Genomic DNA, 23,546 nt, shown 5'->3' on the forward strand with positions numbered 1-23,546 from the left:
TTGGTCTGAGATCTATTACAGACTTTGAAATCTCCTAGATACTAGAATAGAGAGGGAAGACCAAGAATAACAGGACATCCTGTCATCCTGTCAGGGACTGACAGTGATGGAATGTAGTGTGAGCTTAAGAAACAGCTTTTCTTGGGGTACCTGGGTGGCTCAGTTGGTTAAATGGCCAACTTTGGCTCAGGTCATCATCTCATGGGTTCATGGGTTTGAGCCCCACATCAGGCTCCATGCTGACAGCTCAGAGCCTAGAGCTGCTTTGGATTCTCTCTCCCTCTCTCTCTGCCCCTCCCCTGCTCATGCTCACTCTCTCTCCCTCTCCCAAAAATGAATAAACACTAAAAAACTTTTTCAGAAAGGAAGGAAGGAAGGAAGGAAGGAAGGAAGGAAGGAAGGGCTTTTCTAAAATGCAAGAGGGTTGCAGAGGAGCCCAAGAAAGAAGGCAGCAGCAGTTGTGGTGACTAAGCTGAGCCCAGTGACAGGATGCTTCCCACATTAACCAAGTACTCCAATCCATATCTGAAAGAATCCCTGTCTAAAGATGAAGACTATTCTCTCTTCATTTGGTGTTGGTATTAGGAGACCTACACATTCTATACCAGTCCAACAAGTTTGCTGGCTACATTTAAAAAAACTGCAGGTCCCAGGAAAAGAGTCAACACATTCTCTGTACTGGAAACCTTTGCCCCAAAGAGAGTTAAGACTATCTCAAGACTCTGGTCAGTGATGTTCATGTTGTGAGAGGAGACTTCAATGAGAATCTGAATTATCCAGAACAGAAAGTTGTGACTGTTGGCAGTTCAAAATTAATTTGATCCATGGGTATCATGTTACTCTATGGGGAATATGGCCACTTTAGCCCTGTTGCAGAGGGAGTTTGATGTGAATATTCATATCTTGAGACACACACACAAATTTGAAGCATTTGAGCATGAAAATAAATTTTACAATAACTCGGGTTCTGCCACTGGGGCATATAATGCCTTGGAAACAAACATTATTCCTTCATTTGTGTTGATGGATATCCAGGCTTCTACAGTTGTCACTTATGTGTATCAGCTAATTAAAGTAATGTGAAAGAAAAATGAATATACAGAAATCTTTTTTTAAAATATTTTTGAGAGAGACAAAGTGCAAGCAAGGGAGGAGCAGAGAGAGAGAGAGAGAGAGAGAGACAGAATCTGAAGCAGGCTCCAGGTTTTGAGCTGTCAGCACAGAAATGTTGAGTATCAAGTATGTTGAGTAACATTCACAATGAGGTTGACAGTTTTGCAAGGTCAAGTCATCTTGACAACGAATCCCCTGGCCTTTCTCCAGCCTCTTCTGAACTCTGAAGCATACACAAGTCTGGTGCTCAAGGAAAGGGAGCTTCAGTGCTTCCAGAGCCAGCTTTATGTGATCTCTCAGGCATGTTATCCACAGGGCAAACTCAAGTGGAAGACAGAAAAGCTCTCAAGGGCTTTTAAAAGGTAAAGTATCTTTTAATACCAAATCCTCCTTTGCCCAAAGGCCTGAGTTACTGAATAAGCCAGACCCTGTCAGGAGGACAATCACTGTGGTTGTCCACACAGGCCTTTCACTGTGGTTTGCTGACATCTCTCTCTGCCAGAGCACCCGACTGGTCTCCTGCCTTTTTCTATCTTCTCTGAGACCTACAAGGGAGACATATGGTTACTGCTCACTTAATAATGGGGAACTGGAGGCCTTACCATAGGAGAGGAATAAGAAAGCAGTAAGGGTCAATGGAACTTCCTACCTCCATCACTATATTCTGAACACAAAACTATCAAGACTTCATTTTTTGCTTTAGTGCTTTTTCCTCTGCTTCATCCTCCAGTTCAACTTTCTCTACTGTCTTTATATCTTGCATGAACTAAATTTTGACTCTCTTCATATTTTTTTTATTTTTTTTTACGTTTATTTATTTTTGAGAGAAAGAGAGAGACAGAGCATGAGTGGGGGAGGGACAGAGAAAGAGGGAGACACAGAATCGGAAGCAGGCTCCAGGCTCTGAGCGCTCAGCTCAGAGCCCGACATGGGGCTTGAACTCACAGACTGTGAGATCATGACCTGAGCCGAAGTCGGATGCTTAACCGACAGAGCCACCCAGGTGCCCCAAGAGACTCTCTTCATAAACTCAACATAAACTCAATGGTGAAACTTCACTTGAAATGTTTCCTCAGCCCCACCTGAGGACTTCTTTAGTGGAAAGACCATCAAATCAAAATACGAAATTGTGTGCCAAACATCTTAAAAATGTGCACATATGATCTGTTTCCAATAATTTTTTCTAAAGGAAAAATATAACAGATTCCCAGAAAAAGTGCATGAAAGTACAAGCTCCCTAGCCAAAGCAATCTTGAAAAAGAAGAACAAAGCCAGAGGCATCACAATTTCAGATTTCAAGGAGACCTGCAAAGTGTTAGTATACTACAAAGTGTTAGTAATCAAAACAATATGGTACTGCCTCAAAAGTAGAACCCTTTGCTCCTACATTTTCATCCTTAAATTCAGTGTCTTTTTGCGAGAAAACACAGCTGCATTACTATAAACATATACACAGATGCTTCTGATTATATTTAACACTCTGATCCAAAGCTTAAGGCCAACTTATTCTTCAGCTTAGATTCAGGCCTCTTTTCCCCTAGAGGTTGGATCAATTTAGACCTCAGTTAAAGAAATGCTTTCTGAGATCTAGCCAAAGCTTTATCATTGTTATTCCTAGATGAGTCCTCTGGGAAAAGTCAGATAATCCAGAAGGGTCAGAAGCAAACCTTGGCACATATATTCAAAAGTACAATGCAGCTGAAAGTAAGGCCTGAGTGCACACACACAGTGTTCTGGATCACCACACCTCCAAGATGGACCGTGGAGAATGGAATAATCATGGCTCAGAATGGGTTTGCTATATACCCTCCTTTAGAAGCAGGGGTGTAATCACTCATTCCCAAATCAGGACAGACCACAGTGCCCTTTCCAACTTCATGTAACCAGCTTGAGAAGGTCAATACAGTCACTGTATGGGCTTCAAATAATTGCTATTCTGGATAACTTTTTAAAAATATTTATTCTTTTATCTTGAGAGAGAGAGAGAGAAGGAGAGAGAGAATCCCAAGCAGGCTCCACCTTGTCAGCTCAGAGCCTGACTTGGGACTCGAACTCACGAACTGTGAGATCATGACCTGAGCTGAGATCAAGAGTCAGATGCTTAATGGGCTAAGCAACCCAGGTGACCCTATTCTTGATAATATTACCTTCGAACACTCACCCTCTTTCAGAAGCCTGCTAAGGAATGTGGATGCAAGCACCACTGTGATTAGTTTGGCTGCACACTTTCTCCCACTGAAATGAGAGAACAAAGAGGCTGAAACTGACTCCAGGAGAGAGAGAACATCTCCCCTCTACCAGATTCTATAATCCTCGCATAACAGCTTTAGGTAAGGCATAGCTCAGATTTCTTTGTAATGTCTTTTTCACTTTTCTCTAACCCTGTCTTGTGTTTTCTCCATATGAAAATGTGAGTTAAAATAGCTTCGTCCTAATAGACAGTGGTTACATTCTCAACTACATAACATAGCCTCCAGCATCAGAACTGGTCTAAATAAATCGTAGGTCACATGTGTTTTATTTATAAATATATCAGTAAATATAGTTAATAAAAATAACAGTATTTTACTTGAGATGTTAGCTGAACCACATGGGCCAAGAATAAATTGTGAAATGAAAACTTCATTCTATACATTATTATTTATTCAGATTATATATACCAGATTTCCTGACCCTGAATATGGGGCAAGAGATGGACATTTTTCTTTTTTTATTAAAAAAATTGTTTTTAATGTTTATTTTTGAGAGAGACAGAGTGCAAGTTGGGGAGGGGCACAGAGAGAGGGAAACACAGAATCTGTAGCAGGGTCCAGGTTCTGAGCTGTCAGCACAGAGCCTGACGTGGGGCTCAAACTCCCGAACGGTGAGATCATGACCTGAGCTGAAGTCAGATGCTTAACTGACTGAGCCACCCAGGCACACCAGGACATTTTTCTATTAAAGGAAATGGTGTGGGGGGGTGTCATTTATAGATTATAAACACATTCCTTTTAAGAGGGAATAGTTTAAAACAATTCACATACCTATTTAAAAATGAGAGGGAAATGTTGTAAAGGCCATCTAATAAAAACATTTAAAGATAGGGACAATTAGAGACTGAGAGAGAAGACAGCAAGAAACAGTATACACACACAATACACACATCCTTACAGCATGATTATTACTTAGCAACAATAAGAAAGCTCACAACACAAAACAGAGTGGATGAGAGAGACCTAAAGAAAGATGATTCAAATAGGGTTGTCTTAAGATGGCTCCTGTCATGGATGTCCTCCTGTTTACTTGGACTGATGGTGCATCCTCATAACAAACTAAATCTCTGTTGTCTTGATTTTGTTTTTAGCCAACTGGAGTTTTCTAGTGTTTGCATTTAACTTTTTTCCTCTGGCTATAGATAATTATTTCCCCAATTGGTTACTATTAGGCGTGTTCATTGATTAAGACAACAAATGTTTAATAAACACTCATACCAGATAGTGTCCTAGTTTCTGGGAATATGTTGGTGAGCTAAGTAATGTCCTCCTCCTGATTTTTACCAGAAATCTGGAATCGAGTAACAAATTAAGACATGTGAATATTGGCAGAGCAGAGAGAAGGACTGAGATAGGGACGTTCCAGGCCTTGATATGGGCCACACATAGCATAATCAAGTATCAGTATGGCTGGAGTGGGGCTAATAGGAGGAAAAGTGGTAGGAAATTAGGACATGGAGGAAGGCCTTACTGGTCTTCTTAGCCATGGAAAGGAATTGGGAGGTATGTTAACTGTGTTTAAAAGATTGAGAGCAAGTAGTTGACATGATCAGGTTTTTAAAAAACTGTCATCTAGCTATTATGTGGCTAACAGTCTTGGCATATAAAAATGGAAACAAGCAATTTAAGAGGTTTTTGTAAGTAGTCAAAATGAGAATTCCGTGGTAGGGTGCACCAGGGTGAAAGCTGATAAGAATGATAAAAATTGTGCACATTCTGAATGCTTTGAATATGAGGCCTAGAGTATTTGCTGATGGTTTTGGATGTAGAGTAGTGAGAGGGATAGAAGTGATGTGGCTAAAGTGTATGGCCCGGGCAACTGAGTGAATGGAGGTGCCATGTAGTGATATGGCAGAGAAAGAAGGATTGGCTAGTCTGAGGGGAGAATAATCAAAAAACAGTTTAGTCATAGGCATGTTACATTAGATATCAAATGGAGATGGTAAGTAAGAAATTGGGTAGAAAAATCCAGGTTGCAGAAGAGATTTCATAGCTAGGGAGAGAAAAATCTGGCTTTATCTCACATAGTTTTTATATCAAGGGGCTAGTGTCAGGTCACTTACAGAAAGAGTATAGTTGGAGAAGGAAAAATATCAAGGATTATGACCTGAAAAAAACATATACAGGTCAGGTCAATCAGGAGGAACTCTGACATAGAAGCCTGAAATAATATATAAGGAGAAATGAAACCAAACAGTCCATGCACAGATCTCGAATTGTTGTTCAAATCTCAGAATGCTTTCAGTGACATAACACTATAATTATTTTTAGTTTACCTGGCAAAATGTATATAGACTGTCACTGTGAGGTACTTTCCCTGCATGTGATAAATTTCAGCTGAGGACTGAAGCTTGTGTATTCTAGTTAGGGAAAATCTCTGTTAAAAAAGAATCATTAGTCTTTAGTCTGAACCTCATTCATTCATACCAATTTCATTTAAAATGTTATTCAAGGTGAGAATATAAGAAACTTACTCCTCTTCAGCAACAATTTTTTAAACGCAAAGAGAACCAAGTTAAAAATGAGGAGTACTTTGAAGAATTTTGCATATGTCACTAAATATGGAGAGAAAATTTGCTGTAAGCCATCATTGATTAAAAGTTGAGGTTGCTGGGACACCTACGTGGCTCAGTCCGTACAGCATCAGACTGTTGGTTTCAGCTCAGGTCATCATCTCACAGTTGTGAGATCGAGTCCCGCGTCAGGCTCCATGCTGGGCATGGAGGCTGCTTGGGATTCTTTCTTTCTCTCTGTGTCCCTCCCCTACTCTTGCCTGTGCTCTCTCTCTCTCTCAAAATAAATAACTGCTTTTAAGTTGATGTTTCTGACCTAGGTTGAAGCCTCTCAATGACAAGAAGCATCTAATTAATTTTATATAGTGCTGAGGACACTAAACAAAGGCAGGTGTTTAATGGCCCACGATGGGCATGGTGATCATGATGGTAAAGCTGTAATAAGCATCCACATCTCCAAGTGCCTTATTCCTCCCAATATCACTGGGTCAAAGAATGCTGAAAATGTTTAACCTAAACTGTGCTAATTGAATTGTAAAGAAAATCAGAGACTACCTTAATGAGAAAACTTCTGCAAAGTCATCTGTAACATGGTAATGTCTTGTTATTGCAGTTTGAGGGAGAGAAACATGAAAATCCCAGCTGAAAACAACCACTCTGACCCTGTCAGTGAATTCATTCTTCTTGGCTTCCCTTGCATCTGGGAGGTCCAGATCCTCCTCTTCTCAATCTTCTTTGTGATCTATGTCCTGACATTAATGGGAAATCTGTGTATCATCTGTGCAGTGTGGTGGAATGACCATCTCCACACTCCCATGTACATCCTACTGGCCAATTTTTCCTTCCTGGAGATCTGGTATGTCACTTCTACTGTCCCTAATATGCTGGCCAACTTTCTCTCCGAGACCAATTCCATCTCCTTCTATGGCTGCTTCATCCAGTTCTACTTCTTCTTCTCCATGGGCACCACTGAGACCTTCTTCTTGTCTGCCATGGCCTTTGACAGGTACCTTGCTATCTGCAGGCCCCTGCATTACCCCGCTGTCATGACAGTTCAGCGCTGCATCAGAATAGGAGCTGGGTGCTGGGTGTGTGGCTTCTCTTGTTTTCTCCTCCCAGTTTACCTCATCTCCCAGCTTCCTTTTTGTGGTCCCAATACAATTGATCATTTTTTATGTGATCCAGGACCCCTTATGAATCTGTCTTGTGTGGCAGCTCCTGCCACTGAGATCATCTGTGCCATCTTTAACTCAGTCCTCATTTTCTCCACCTTCCTCTTCATTACCAGCTCCTACACCTTGGTGATCAGAGCTGTGCTGAGGGTCCCCTCAGCAGAAGGTCGGCATAAGGCCTTCTCCACGTGTGGCTCCCATCTGGCTGTGGTGTCCCTGTTCTATGGCTCCATCATGGTGATGTATGTGAGTCCAACAGCAGGCAATCCAGCAGGGATTCAGAAAATTGTGACTTTATTTTATTCTGTGATGACTCCACTTTTCAATCCCTTGATCTATAGCCTCCGGAATAAGGAGATGAAGCAGGCCCTGAGAAAACTATTTAGGATTATGAGACTTGGTCAAAGGCAGCCTCTCAAGAACTAGAATCCATATATGTGTTGGACATATAGTGATATAAAATTATAGGAGGTTAATGGTCTTATGCAAATTTGAGAGACAGATATGTTTCCCATATCCCAGGGAATATTTTTAGAAATACATTTCAATGAAGCAAATAGAAAACAAAATCTTACAAGACCTTGCATAAATCATTTGTACTAGGCTATAATGTATTAATATTCCTGTGCACCTTGCATGGAAACAGGAAAATGTGAGACATTTTCAGTCCTTTTTGCAGAAAAATCATATATAACCCAGATGTCAACAGATCAGTTTCTATCTTTTGCAGATATAGGTAAATTTGTCCCTGACCCCCAGATTCACAATGCTCAGGTGTCTAAAGCACCCATCACTCTCTCCCTACACACACACACACACACACACACACACACACACACACACACCATCAAACATGTTCGTGTGTGCTTTTCTCTTCCAATCCCTGAATCTACCTCCTGTCTTATTTTGATCACACCAGTCTGGATGTGAGACTCATCTCCTTCAACATTTTATCCAAAACCAAAGTAATTCCATTTTTGTGTGGGTTTATTAACCTGACTACCAGCTGGGGTTAGGGAGAGTCATAGGAAAGGCTACCGTGCTGAACACCCAGTCAGTTTCTCATATTATACCTGGTCTGCCTCTTCTTCTTCCTTCCTCATCCTCTTCCCACCACCCACCAGAATGACCAGAACATCCTTCCCTTTCTTATTCAGAATAAATGTCTTCCATATGTAGGTCCTTGGCAGTTTCGGACTCTTCCTCAGCTGGGCTTGTCAAAAAATTTCTCCTCAGCAAACTTAATTCTTAAATAGGACTTTGTGAAAATAGTGGGTTTTTTTCCAAATGTTTACTTTTTTGGGTTGTTTTAGGGTCCTTATAACTCATTATTTTCCTTATCTTAGTACCACCCAGTACCACTCAGTACAAAAGAATATATGTACTGAAACAGGGTGAGACCTGGAAACAAGACTACCTGTAAGAAACTTAATCAGAAAATAATTCATATTTTAAATGCTTCATGATTTTAAAGAGGTTTTTCTCCCTATATGTATTAGAATTAATACAAACCATGCAAAGAGAATAGTGCATATGAGTCTAAGGCTAGAAATAAGATAGTATGACTACTTTTCAATAAATGGTGTTGAGAAAACTGGATACCTACAAGCAAAAGAATGAAACTGGGCCACTTTCTTACATCATACACAAAAATAAACTCAAAATTTACTAAACTCCTAGATGTGAGACCTAAAACCATAAAACTCCTAGAAGATAACATAGGCAGTAATTTTTTTACATCAGCCTTAGCAACATTTTTCCAGATATATCTCCAAAGGCAAGGGAAACAAAAGCAAAAATAAACTATTGGGCCCATACCAAAATTAAAGACAACAACAACAGCAACTTATGCACAGCATAGGAAACCATTAGCAAAGGAAAAGGGCAACTTAGTGAATGGGAGAAGATATTTGCTAATGATGTATCCAATAAAGGGTTAATACCCAAAATATATAAAGAACTTATACAACTCAACACCAAACAAAATCTGATTAAAAAATTGGTAGAGGATCTAAACAGTTTTCCAAAGAAGACATACAGATGTCCAATAAACACATGAAAAGATGCTCAATATCAGTCATCATCACAGAAATGCAAATCAAAATTACGAGATAGCAGTTTACACATGTCAAAATGGCTAGCATGAAAGAGACAAGAAATAACAAGTGTTGGTGAAGATGTGGGAAAAAGAAAACACTTGTGCACCATTGGCTGGAATGTAATTGGTATAGTAACTGTGAAAAGCAGTATGGAGGTTCCTCAAAAAATTTAAAATATTAATACCACAGTCCAGTACTTCCACTTGTCAGAGGAAAAAGGTAAGGGGAAATGCAAAATGGGTAAAGGAAAGTGGGAGATGCAGGTTTCCAATTATGGAATGAGGAAGTCTTTGGAATAAAAGCTACAGCACAGGGAACATAGCCAATAGTACTGCAATAGCATTGTATGCTAATTGTTGGTAGCTACACTTGTGGTGAGCATAGCATAATGTATAGTCATTGAATCACTGTGTTGTACACCTGAAACTAATGTAACATTGTCAACTATACTTCAATAAAAAAATAAATTTAAAAAACTTTTATAAAGACATGCAAAAAATTGCTGTGGAATGATTAAGAATAAACTAGAAATAGGAGATATGAGGAAATAAAACAATGTACTACTAACAGTTTGATTTAGAGGCACTAGTAATGCCATTAATAATTTTTTTTCATATTTACCATTTTTCTTTTCATTTTATTTTCTAAAATAGTAATTTAGGGGCGTCTGGTTGGCTCAGTTGGTTGGGCAGCCGACTTCAGCTCAGGTCATGATCTCTCAGGCCGTGAGTTCGAGCCCTGCGTCGGGCTCTGTGCTGACAGCTCAGAGCCTGGAGCCTGCTTCAGATTCTGTGTGTCTCTCTCTCTGACCCTCCCCCGTTCATGCTCTGTCTCTATCTCAAAAATAAATAAACATTAAAAAGAAATTTTTAAATAGTCATTTAAAATGTATATAATTTTCTGGCAGGGTGTAAATGATGAGTAACAAGTCAAAGAGCAAATGTCCTACAGTGGTCTGCAACTTAAAATGATAAAAATCTTTATATAAGTGCAAAAGCTATTAAAGGTGCTATTTCTGAGATGAGAGTGCACTAGAAGAAATATTCTGGAACAGATTTAGGCAGGCAACTCTCAGATCTTCAAAGTTGTCTCCCTAAAACAGTTATCTTCCCAGGGTTCTAACTATCAGCCCTGTGTATGGAAAAGTGACCTGATCTGTGTGTTTTGACAAGCTTAATTTCTTCAATAGTTGTGCCTTGAGCTTTCCCCATATTTTCTCAGGCTTCCCTGTCAATTTAGTCAGGAATTTTTCCTGAATTTCCTCTTGAATTTCATCTCCTAACACAATATGTCCTACACTGTCTTTAAGATCTTAGGCCCAGATTAATGGTTTTATTGATCCTGAAACTACATCCCACCCTGGAAACCAAATTTTGTTCACATTATTCTTATAGAAACTCCCCAAGCCATGGGTTTACTTCTGACAAAATCCACACTATTTCCTCATCCCAAACACACTCAAAGATACTAAAACTAAATTATCAGGATCTATTATTTGGATACTGTACTATGATGTATTTTCCGACAATTTTATTTTCCTCCTTTGAAACATTCCTTCACTCATTTATTCACTTTTTTATATATTCATCTCCCAAACTTTTACTGAGTGTCCTCTATGTGCTAAGTATTGAGCCCAGGTTTGGAGAAATAAAGAAGTGCAAAATACTCACAGACCTTAGAGACTTACAGTTATTAAGAGAGTAGACACTAAGTGTTGTCATCTCAAGAAGTTCTCTCTTTTCATTATTTCTATATGAGATGATGGAGGTTAACTAAGCCTATTGTGGTAATCATTTCACAACACATGTAAATCAAATTATTATGCTATACAACTTAAACTTATACAGTGATGTGTGTCAGTTATTTCTCAATAAAATTGGGAGGAAAACAGACTGAGGGGACCCTAGTCAAACAGAGAGGAACCAGAGGAAGGGGGTTAAATGACCCAGAAATTCAGGGGACTTAAGATAGCAAGATAGCTGTAGAAGAAGCTTAGACCTCCCCACTTCTCTGATTTTACTGCTTCATCTAGTAAAAAGATCCCCAACTGGAGTTGGTAAGAAATTGACTTCAAACTGGTCAAGTTTGGAATGAGGTCAACAAGCCAGTCCACAATTTCACAAACGGCCTTGCAACTGGCTACAGATTCCCATGTTACAATTTGCCCCCAAAAGCTATCCTTCTATATTATAACAATGGCAAACAATGGGAAAGGGGATCAGAGGGAAAAAGGAAAAATATATATATATATTTGGCAAGTCTTCTATACAGAAAACAATAAAACTTTGTTGAAAGAAATTCACGAAGATATAATAGGAAGATATGCCAAGCCCATGGACTGTAAGAGTAATTATTGTGTAGATGACAATTAACCTCCCCATTCAAAGCAATCCCAATCAAATTCCAGAAATAATTGTTGTGCAAATTGACAAAAGAATTCTAAATTTATATGGAAAGGCAATGGGCAAAAAGAGTTTGAAGAGAAAGAAATTGGTAGGACTTACCTATTTTAGATATCAAGACTCATTATAAGCTACCATAATTAGGAAAATGTGCTATTGGTGCAATAGGAACAAAAAGAAAGATGAAATTAAATAGAGAATGCAGAAACCAACCCATGCATATATGGACACTTAATTTATGGTAAAAAAAAAAATAGGACTACACAGCAGGCATAGAATACAGGTTTAACAAAGAAAATTTCTAGGTCAAATGGATTCTCATGTGGAAAACTGAAATTTGACCTATATTTCATACCATACATAAAAACTATGACCAGTATAATTGCAGATTTTAAATTTGAAAGATATTAACACTTCTAAATAATATTTTCATAACCTTGAAATAAGCAAAAAGAACTAGCTATAAAGAAACTTGATTGAGGGGTGCCTGGGTGGCTCAGTCCATTAAACAACCAACTCTTGATTTGGGCTCAGGTCATGATCTCACAGTTTATACTTCAAGCCCTGCACTGGGCTCTGTGCTGATGGTGCAGAGCCTGCTTAGCAATCTCTCTCTCCCTCTCTCTCTCTCCCTCTGCCCCTTCAGAGTTCTCTATCTCTCTCTCTTTCAAAATAAATAAATAAACTTAAAAAAAAAAAGAAACTTGACTGATAAATCAGGTGCATTAAAAATAAGAATTTCTGCTCATTAATAAACCAGTCAGAGAAAGACAAATACCAGATGATTTTATTCATATGTGGAATTTAAGAAACAAGATAAATAAAGGGGAAAAGAAAAGAGCAATAAATAAAAAACAGACTCTTAACCACAGAGAACAAATTTCTGGTTACCAGAAGGGAGGTGGGTGGGGGAATGGGTGAACTAGGTGAAGGGGATTAAGGAGGGCACTTATTACGATGACCACTGAGTAATGTATAGAATTGTTGAATCACTACGTTGTATACCTGAAACGAATATAACACTGTTTATCAACTGCACTGGAATTAAATTTTTTTTAAAAAGAACTTCTTTTCATTAAAAAGAAATTATGAGACTAGAAAAATAAGCCTGCATAAACCAGAGAAAATATTTGGAATACATATAACTGATTAAAGGCTTGCTTTCAGAATATATTTTTTAAATCTTTAAAGTATTAACAAATTCCCAGTAGTTTAAAAAAGAGCAAGACTCTTGAAAAGTCATTATTTTTAAAAAAAGTATATACAAATATAAAACAGAATGTGTTTTCCTAAATGTTTTTTGAAAACCAAAAAAAACAAAAACTGACCAAAATAAAAATAAAAAATAAACAGAATAATGAGGATTATCATATACTACTCATGAGAGTGTACATTTTAGCAACCACTTTGGAATACTCTCTAACATTATCTGTTACGGTTGAATATATACATTCCCTGGAATCCAGCAGTTTCATGGATATGCAACATAAATTCTTGCAAGCATACGCCGAGAGAGATGTAGAATACATGTTGGTGAGGGGAACGCTTTTGCAATGTTGGTCAGAATGCAAACTGGTGCGGCCACTCTGGAAAACAGTGTGAGGCTCCTCAAAAAATTAAAAATAGAACTTCCCTATGACCCAGCAATAGCATTGCTAGGAATTTACCCAAGGGATACAGGAGTGCTGATGCATAGGGGCACTTATACCCCAATGTATATTGCAACACTTTCAACAATAGCCAAATTGTGGAAAGAGCCTAAATGTCCATCAACTGATGAATGGATAAAGAAGATGTGGTTTATATACACAATGGAATACTACTTGGCAATGAGAAAGAATGAAACATGCCATTTGTAGCAATGTGGATGGAACTGGAGGGTGTTATACTAAGTGAAGTAAGTCAGTGAGACAAACACAGAACCATGTTTTCACTCATATGTGGATCTTGAGAAACTTAATAGTAGACCATGGAGGAAGGGAAGGGGGGAAAAATTTACAAACAGAGAGGAAGGCAAATGATAAAAGACTTCTAAATATAGAGAACAAATTGAGAGATGATGGGAGGTAGAGAAGAGGGGAAAGTGGGTGATGGGCACTGAGGAGGGCACTTGCTGGGATGAGCACTGGGTATTGTATGGAAGCCAATTTGGCAATAAATTATATTAAAAAATAATTTCTAAGTTTGAGGTGTATAACATTATAATATGGATTTTATACATGTGTATACTGTGAAATGATTACCATAATAAGGTTAGTTGACACCTCCATCACCTCCATAATTACTTTTTTTTCTTGGCAGTGAGACCACTTAAAATCTACTTTCTTAGTGACTTTCAAGTACATAATGTAGAAGTGTGAACTATAACCACCATGCTGTACTAGTGTTCTAATGAGAACTTATTCATGTTAGAGCCAGAAGTTTGTGCTCTTTGACCAACATCACCTCATTTCCTTCATCTCCCAGTCCCAGAATCCCCATTCTAAATTTGTCTCTATAAGTTTAAGCTGCCAATTCTTTCTGATCTACAGTAAAAGAACAGAGGGAGAAGATGGTGACATAGGAGGACGTTGGGCTCACTGCATCCTGCTGATCACTTAGATTCTACCCACATCTGCCTAAATAACCCAGAAAACTGCCAGAACTAGCACAACGGACTCTCCAGAGCCAAGTGTAGACAAGAAGCCCACGGAAGAGGGTAGGAAGGGTGGAGAGGCAGTGCGCACTACACGGACTGGTGGGAGCCAGCCAGGGCGGTGGAGGGGCAGCCCTCCCGGCAAGGCAGAATCCCCAAGTCTGGCTTGCAAAAGCAGAGGGGCCAGAATGCGTGAGTTCTGACAGCCAATGGGACTTATCATCCGGAATGTGAAAACTCAACAGCTCTGCTCCGAGAGCGGGAGGGAGAGAGGACACTGGGAAGGAGAGGTGTTGAGCCCTGGAAGACAGAGCTCAGCTCGGTGGGGAACCAAGGCACTGGCCAGTGCCATCTCCCTCTCCCATTCCCCAACTGAAATCCCAAAGGGAACCAGTTCCCGGCACCGATCCTGCTTGCACCCTGCAAACACCCAACGCTGTACTTCTGTGGATCCATCCCTCCAACGGGTCTGCCTGCCTCCCTCCTGGTGATGCAGGGCCCCTCCCGCAGGGGACCACCTAGGGCAAAGTGAGCTAAGCCTGCCCTTCCCACCCCTGTGCACCTTGGAGATCCACCCCGACTAACACACAAGATCCCATCAAAGCAGCACCACAAGCCTGGCAGTGTGCAAGTAGCCCAGACAGGGGCCAAACCAGCCACAGTGAGTCCTGCCCTTGGGAGAGGGGAAGATAAAGTACACACCAGTCTGATTGTGGCCCCAGCAGTGGGCTGGGGACAGACATCGGTCTGACTGTGGCCCTCAGTGTTGGTTGTGTGGCCCACCAACACAAGTTACTCCAGACAGCACAAAAGAACCATATGACCCTGTCAATCAATGCAGAAAAAGCATTTGACAAAATTCAGCATCCTTTCTTAATAAAAACCCTCAAGAAAGTCAGGGTAGAAGGAACATACTTAAACATCATAAAAGCCATTTATGAAAAGCCCACAGCTAATATCATCCTCAATGGGGAAAAACCGAGAACTTTCCCCGAGATCAGGAACACAACAGGGATGTCCACTCTCACTGCTGTTGTTTCACATAGTGTTAGAAGTGCTAGTATCAGCAATCAGACAACAAAAGGAAATCAAAGGCATCAAAACTGGCAAAGATGAAGTCAAGCTTTCACTTTTTGCAGATGACATGATATTATACATGGAAAACCCGATAGACTCCACCAAAAGTCTGCTAGAACTGATACATGAATTCAACAAAGTCGCAGGATACAAAATTAATGTACAGATATCAGTTGCATTCTTATACACTAATAATTAAGCAACAGAAAGACAAAGAAACTGATCCCATTCACAATTGCACCAAGAAGCATAAAATACCTAGGAATAAACCTAACCAAAGATGTAAAAGATCTGTATGCTGAAAACTATAGAAAGCTTATGAAGGAAATTGAAGGAGATATAAAGAAATGGAAAAACATTCCATGCTCATGGGTTGGGAGAATAAATATTGTCAAAATGTCAATACTACCCAAAGCTATCTACACATTCAATGCAATCCCAATCAAAATTGCACCAGCATTCTTCTTGAAACTAGAACAAGCAATCCTAAAATTCATATGGAACCACAAAAGGCCCCGAATAGCCAAAGTAATTTTGAAGAAGACCAAAGCAGGAGGCATCACAATCCCAGACTTTAGCCTCTACTCCAAAGCTGTAATCATCAAGACAGCATGGTATTGGCACAAAAACAGACACATAGACCAATGGAAGAGAATAGAAACCCCAGAACTAGACCCACAAACGTACGGCCAACTCATCTTTGACAAAGCAGGAAAGAACATCCAATGGAAACAAGACAGTCTCTTTAAAAAATGGTGCTGGGAGAACTGGACAGCAACATGCAGAAGGATGAAACTAGACCACTTTCTCACACCATTCACAAAAATAAACTCAAAATGGATAAAGGACCTGAATGGGAGACAGGAAACCATCAAAACCCTAGAGGAGAAAGCAGGAAAAAAACCTCTCTGACCTCAGCCGCAGCAATGTCTTACTTGACACATCCCCAAAGGCAAGGGAATTAAAAGCAAAAATGAACTATTGGGACCTCATGAAGATAAAAAGCTTCTGCACAGCAAAGGAAACAATCAACACAACTAAAAGGCAACCAATGGAATGGGAAAAGATATTTGCAAATGACATATCGGACAAAGGGCTAGTATCCAAAATCTATAAAGAGCTCACCAAACTCCACACCTGAAAAACAAATAATCCAGTGAAGAAATGGGTAGAAAACATGAATAGACACTTTTCTAAAGAAGAAATCCAGATGGCCAGCAGGCACATGAAAAGATACTCAACGCGCTCCTCATCAGGGAAATACAAACCAAAACCACACTCAGATATCACCTCAGGCCAGTCAGGGTGGTGAAAATGAACAAATCAGGAGACTACAGATGCTGAAGCGGATGTGGAGAAACGGGAACCCTCTTGCACTGTTGGTGGGAATGCAAACTGGTGCAACCGCTCTGGAAAACAGTGTGCAGGTTCCCCCCAAAATTAAAAATAGATCTACCCTATGACCCAGAAATAGCACTGCTAGGAATTTACCCAAGGGATACAGGAGTGCTGATGCAGAGGGGCACTTGTACCCCAATGTTTATAACAGCACTTTCAACAATAGCCAAATTATGGAAAGAGCCTAAATGTCCATCAACTGATGAATGGATAAAGAAATCGTGGTTTATATACACAATGGAATGCTATGTGGCAATGAGAAAGAATGAAATATGGCCTTTTGTAGCAACGTGGATGGAACTGGAGAGTGTTATGCTAAGTGAAATAAGTCACACAGAGAAAGACAGATACCATATGTTTTCACTCTTTTGTGGATCCTGAGAAACTTAACAGAAGACCATGGGGGAGGGGAAGGAAAAAAAAATTAGAGAGGGAGGGAGCCAAAACATAAGAGACTTAAAAACTGAGAACTGAGGGTTGATGGGGGGTGGGGGGGAGAAGAAAGTGGGTGATGGGCATTGAGGAGGGCAACTGTTGGGATGAGCACTGGGTGTTGTATGGAAAACAATTTGACAATAAATTCATATATTGAAACAACAACAAAAAAACCCAAAAATAAATAAATAAATAAATAAATAAATAAATAAATAAATAAATAAAATGCACCCCAGATATCTCTAACAAACTACCTAAGTACAGACATTTGGTGGTCAAAGAATGATTTCTTCTTCTTCAAAATAGACAAAGGGATTCCTATGAGCTTGCTATTACAGCTATTATAACAATCCCTATTATGACTAATTATTCCCCAAAAACCTTCAATGATATATGACTACTAGAGAAAAAAGAAAAGATAGAATTGATTCTTTATCTTCACTATTCCTTGTGGAATACTAAGACTTGGTGTTTAATTATAAATAAGTGAAAATTCAAAAATTATCTCCTCTTTTGAACAAATACTATCAAATCGTCAAGAGGATAAATCCCAAATCCCAAAAGGTCATGATGCAAGAAAGTAGACATATATAATACCTTCTTCTGGGCTTTCATTTTTACCATAAACATGTGCTTTCAAACTAGAGAAAAAGTATCTTGTAAGGCTTACTCTTTGCAATCCATGAGAGATTACAAACTGGATCATCCAATTTCTTGGAAGTCCTTCACATGCCTGTTGCTCCATGGAGTAATATTTTATGTCTGGTCTCTGACCCTCTTCTCAGCATTCATCCAAGGAGTAAGTGGAAATTGTCTAACATGTGAGCCACATGTACTCAAAGTTTTTGCAAAAATAATTTCATAAGAAATTTTTTATCTTTAAAAAAGCTGAAAATATTTCATTAGACTGAAATGCTGACAAATAAATAAAACCTAAAAATATTAATTTCCTTCTTGTTTCCCTGAATTCTGGGGAATATTTTTCACTTAGTTTGTGTATCACTCTAAAAGATAAATAAGAGATACATACAAGGGCTTAGGATTTTAAGTGAAGAGGTATATCAACTGACAATTGCTGGAGAAGGATTTATTTTGATGATTTTTGTTGCTTGGTGAATAAATATGGCAAATTTCTCTCTCCAGTGATATCTTCTTTCCAAAACCCATTTATTACTTTTCAGTCCCATCACATTAATAAGCCCTGGTTTAATGGGGATTCTTTTTGAAGTAACAAAAGTTTCCAGCATGTTTTTATTGTTATTTTTATTAATCATACAGGATGTACCCTAAACTCTGGCTTTGGACAATTACTATCTCCAGGAAATATTCTAAAATAAGGGGGCTAAGGGTCAATAATGATTTGAAACAAATCCTTTGTCAACGACCTACCTCTTAATAATTAAACTGAGATGATGACACTAGGGTGCTGAGTAAACAGGACCACAGGAATGCCTAAAGGACAAAAGGACAATCCATTGGAATATAAAAAAGTACAATGTGGAAAATATCCTCAATAATATTATAACATATTTGGTAACATGGTAACTACACTTATCGTGGCAAGCATTCCAATATGTATAAAATTGTCAAATCACTATGTTGTACACCTGAAATTAATAGAACGTTGTATGTCAATTATACCTCAATGATAATAATAAAAAATCTTTCAAAAAGGAATTTAGGGACATGATTTCTCAAAATCCCTGTGTAAATGAGTAAATTCTGTTCTTAAAAACATTAATAAAGTGTTTTAGAAAACCAATAGAGCCAAGGATTTGGCTGACCTGACCTTCTATAACCATATATACAATTACAAGGCAAAAAGAATCTATAAATAGTAGTCCTTCCAATCTAGATGCCATCTCAACGGTCAAATAAAAGAGTCAGCCATCTATGTGGTCTGACCTTTACACAAGTAAGTCCAGGATTTCCCTGACTTAGAGTCTTGGATTTCTACTTTGAAAAATCTTCTTTGATTTATTAGATTATTCCTTATAAAATGTAAAAAATATTTCCAGGAGAATAAAACAAAAAAAAATTCAGCAAAAAATGTATTAAAATATATTGTTAATCTCTTGATTATAAGTTCCATAAGTGCAAGATCTGGCATACCCACAGCTGTTTCTTCAGCACTTAAAAGACAACTTGATACAATGAAGAAGTTTAATAAGTATTTTTGAATGAATTACCTTGCTTAATGCAAAAGGTCAGAGTAAAGGTACTGAGGAAACAGGAGAACTGAGTTTTTTTTTATTTAGGAACAACTACTTGGGATGGAAGTACCCAGAGAGAAGTGCAAAGCTCATTGTTTCTCATTTGCCCAGACATGAAAGGCCTAGATGGGGCTTAGTGAGATGTAAAAAGATATGAAAGTTCTGTCTAAAAGAGAGAAAAAAAGAACATGTGGGCAAAGACTGGGGGTGGGAAGGAGGTAAAAAAAAAATACTATGTAAATTCTCACAAAAGTATGAAACCTATTTTTCCAATTTTCTTACAGCCAACTTGACCACGGGTACAAGTATAAGGACAATGAACTTGGTCACTGTGACTCAAACTAGCTGCTTTCCCTTAGGTCAATTGCCATTACGGGCCTATGTGGTACATATATCGACACAGAAACACATCAAAATATTTAGCCAGAGCAACTTAGAGGCCAAGGTATAGGGCTCTTTCTCACAATATATAGTGCATTCAGTTGCCAAAAAAGTAAAGGAAGCATTTTTATACTAAACACTGGTATGAATACTTAAGTATCATTAAAAAAATGAATAAATCCTGGAATGATAGAGGTTTTTTTAGGTTACTTTAAAACTCCATGAGTAACCTGGAGGAACTGAAAATGAAAATAAATATTAGTTTGTGTCCTGTCATGGCACTACCCTTAGATTCTTAGGTGTCTTCATTTAGTCTTTTTATTAAGTCAGTTATAAATCATAGAATATCAAGTACTCATAGACTGTTGAAATATATTCACATGCACAGAAATATAGTATCAATAGTGCAGGTAAACATATGAAAAGTAAACTAACACCGGTAATTTATCAGAATCACAAGATTGCATTCCTAGTATCTAGTCTAGCATTCTTAGAAAGGGAAAAATTTGTCTCCAACTCATGTTTTCCTTCTTTTCTAGTACTGCGCCTTTTTAAATAATATATGTTCAGGGCTGAGTAATGTAAGTCACAGTTTTGCTGTTTAAGCAAAAGTCTGTTTACTACTTTATGAAATAAAAAATAAAGAAATTTAATGTTTTCAGGAAGAACCAGCATACTCCATTAAGAGTGCTATAACAAAGTCATCTCCATGTCTTCCAGACCAATGAATGTGTCCAGCACAGAAACCACCAACTCCGTTAGCCACTTTATCCTCGTGGGCTTTCCCTCAAGCCCAGAAATGCAGCTCTTCTACTTCGGGCTCTTCTCAGTAGTCTACACGCTGACTCTCATGGGGAACGCAGCCATTGTCTGTGCAGTGCGGTGGGAACGGCGTCTTCACACGCCCATGTACATCCTCTTGGGGAATTTCTCTCTCCTGGAAATATGTTATGTCACCACGACCGTCCCTAACATGTTGGCCAATTTCCTGTCCTCAAGCAAGTCCATTTCCTTTGTGAACTGTTTTGCACAGTTCTACTTCTTCTTCTCTCTGGGGTGTGATGAGGGCTTCTTCCTCTGCATCATGGCCTTTGACAGGTACCTTGCCATCTGTCGTCCTCTGCATTACCCACTCATTATGACGAAACAGCTGTACACTGGCCTTGCCATCTTTGGCTGGTCATGCGGGTTCGTCCTCTTCCTAACCCCAGTTGTTCTCATTTCACAGTTACCCTACTGTGGCCCAAATACCATCAACCATTTCTTGTGTGATCCTGCCCCATTGATGATGCTGTCCTGTTCTGAAGACACCACAACACAGTTCATTTACTCTACTTTCAATGCTGTTTTCATGATTGGAACCTTTCTCTTTGTTCTTTGTTCCTATGCTCTGGTGATTGTGGCTGTGCTAAGGATGCCCTCAGCAGCAGGCAAACGCAAGGCTTTCTCCACTTGTGCTTCTCATCTGGCAGTGGTGATCCTGTTTTTTGGCTCTGTTATGGTGATGTATGTTAGTCCTGGATCAGGACGCCCAGTGAAAATGCAGAAAATTGTGACCTTACTTTATTCTGTGATAACACCCCTCTGTAATCCTCTAATCTATAGCCTTAGGAACAAGGAAATGAAGACTGCTCTGAAGAAAATCTTTGGCACTGAGCATGGTATTCATAAAATGTAAATCAGAGTCAAATTCCATCACTGGAGTGTAACTTCCCTTAACAAAACATGAGTGATATATTTGTCTGAAAATTCACTAAACTGTATTTCAAAACTACTAAAATGAAAGCCCATTATCATCTTAAACACCACTCACCACAAATTGTAGTAGTCTTATTTAAGAATGTATTTTAGCAAGTGGATTCAATTTTGTTTTGAAGCTATTTATCATGTAAGTGAAATTTTAGTATCTAAGCCCATTAGTCCCTCTATATGTAATGCAATTTCTAAAAAGACAGAGGTCTATTTTGCATTACTGAGTTGAAACAACTGATACACATGTAATAGAGAGCACAGATTGCTTTGGGCATTAACACTGTAAGCCAATAATTCTCCACTGAGACATACTTACTGAGAAGGAAGATGCAAATTTGAAGGAAGTCTACCCTGTCAAAGTATGCATCTTTAAGGAAACAGACTAATAGCCTTAGCTGGATATTAATGATTTTTCAGAGGGCATAGGACAAGGATTAGGAATTTACAGTGTATTAGCTACCTAGAATACGGTAAAGATAAGAGCTAAACATAAAGTCCAGGACATTACTCAAGGCATAACTCAGCTTGGGGTAAATACAGTTAAACAACAGTTTCTAGTACCATGTGTGGTTTAATTTTAACACTGTGTGACTTATTTTAATGCCATAACCATCTTAAAACTATTTCCATAAACTTCACACTTGTCAGAATGGCTAAAATAAAAAAAACACAAGAAACTAGCATTGGCAAGGATGTGGAGGAAAAAGGAAACTCATGTACTGTTGGTGGGAATACAAACTGGTGCAGCTACCATAGAAAACAGTATGGAGGTTCCTTAAAAATTAAAAATAGAATTACCATATGATCCAGTTATTCTACTATTGGATATTTACCCACAGAAAATGAAAATGCTAATTTGAGGTGATGCAGGCACCCCAGGTCCACTGTAGCATTATTTACAATAGCCAAGATATGACAGCAATCCAATGCCCACCCATAGATGAATAGATAAAGAACATATGGAAGATAAAGAAGATAGATATGTCTATGTATACATACACATACAATGGACTATTGCTCAACCATAAAAAGAATGAAATTTTTCCATTTGCAATAACATGGATGGACCTACAGAATATGATGCTAAGCAAAGTAAGTCAGACAGAGAAAGACAAAAGAGCATATTATTTCACTCATAGGTGGAAATTAAGAACCAAATGAACAAAGAAAGAGACCAAAAACAAAACAAAAAAACAAACAAAACCCGATCCTTAAATAATAAAGAACAAACTGGTGGTTGAAAAAGGGGAGGTAAGTGGAGGGATGGGTGAATGAGGTGTATGGAATTAAGAGTTTTTTGAACCCCTATATTGTACACCTGAAACAAATATAACACTATATGTTAATTACACTAGAATTTCTTTCTCAATATATTTTATTAGTGACCTATCTCAGTGAGTTATGGCATATTACAAAGATAAACCAAAATTATATTGATCCATCAACATTTCCCTATGGTTAGCCTTTGATGTATGTAAATATCTCCATGTTCAATTATAAGGTTAACACAACTTTACTTTTTCTTTTGTTCCGTCTCTTTATTCAATTTTTAAATATGTTTTTATTTTAATTCCTATGTAGTTAACATACAGTGTTAAATAGTTTCAGGTATAGAATACAGTGATTCAACATCTATACATTACTCAGTGCTCCTCATAATACTGGAATATAAAAAAATAAATGAATAAAATTTTAAAATATTTATTTTCTCCTCTGGGATGCAGCAAAGGCAGTCATAAGAGGAAAGCATATAGCAGTCCAGGGCTTCCTAAACAGGAAGAAATGTCTCAGATACACAACCTAACCTTACACCCTAAAGAGCTGGAAAAACAACAGCAAATATAGCAGAAGACAGGAAATAATAAAGTTTAGAGCAGAAATTAACGCACTGAAACAGAAAAAACCCAAAAAACACACACACACAAAAAAGTAGATCAATGAAACCAGAAGTTGGTTCTTTGAAAGAAATAACAAAATTGATAAACCACTAGCCAGTTTAATCAAAAAGAAAAAGGAAAGAACCCAAATACTAAAATCAAGAATGAAAGAGGAAAGATCACAACCAAAACAACAGAAATACAAACAATAATAAGAGAATAATATG

The 23,546-nt window shown here is 38.4% G+C and overlaps 3 protein-coding genes across 8 annotated transcripts in view; 2 read left to right on the forward strand and 1 right to left on the reverse strand.

Moving 5' to 3' along the window:
• The window catches only part of LOC122222252 (olfactory receptor 4N2-like), a 127,657-nt gene that overhangs the window by 82,185 nt on the left and 21,926 nt on the right, over window positions 1-23,546 (reverse strand). For 4 of the 6 annotated variants that reach the window (XM_042942545.1, XM_042942540.1, XM_042942544.1 and 1 more), the window contains exon 2: window positions 18,486-18,548. The exons of the other annotated variants lie outside the window; for them this stretch is intronic. The gene's annotated coding sequence lies outside the window, so the exon portion shown is untranslated. The remainder of the gene's footprint in view (window positions 1-18,485; window positions 18,549-23,546) is intronic. 6 annotated transcript variants of the gene reach the window in all.
• LOC122222585 (olfactory receptor 11H6-like) lies at window positions 6,508-7,476 on the forward strand. The gene has a single exon (XM_042943151.1). It carries the CDS (start codon window positions 6,508-6,510, stop codon window positions 7,474-7,476), a length of 969 nt encoding a protein of 322 aa, XP_042799085.1.
• On the forward strand, window positions 20,284-21,469 carry LOC122222253 (olfactory receptor 11G2-like). The gene has a single exon (XM_042942546.1). It carries the CDS (start codon window positions 20,400-20,402, stop codon window positions 21,366-21,368), a length of 969 nt encoding a protein of 322 aa, XP_042798480.1. The 5' UTR covers window positions 20,284-20,399; the 3' UTR covers window positions 21,369-21,469.

Source organism: Panthera leo, chromosome B3, assembly GCF_018350215.1.
Source record: "Panthera leo isolate Ple1 chromosome B3, P.leo_Ple1_pat1.1, whole genome shotgun sequence".
NCBI lineage: Eukaryota > Metazoa > Chordata > Mammalia > Carnivora > Felidae > Panthera > Panthera leo.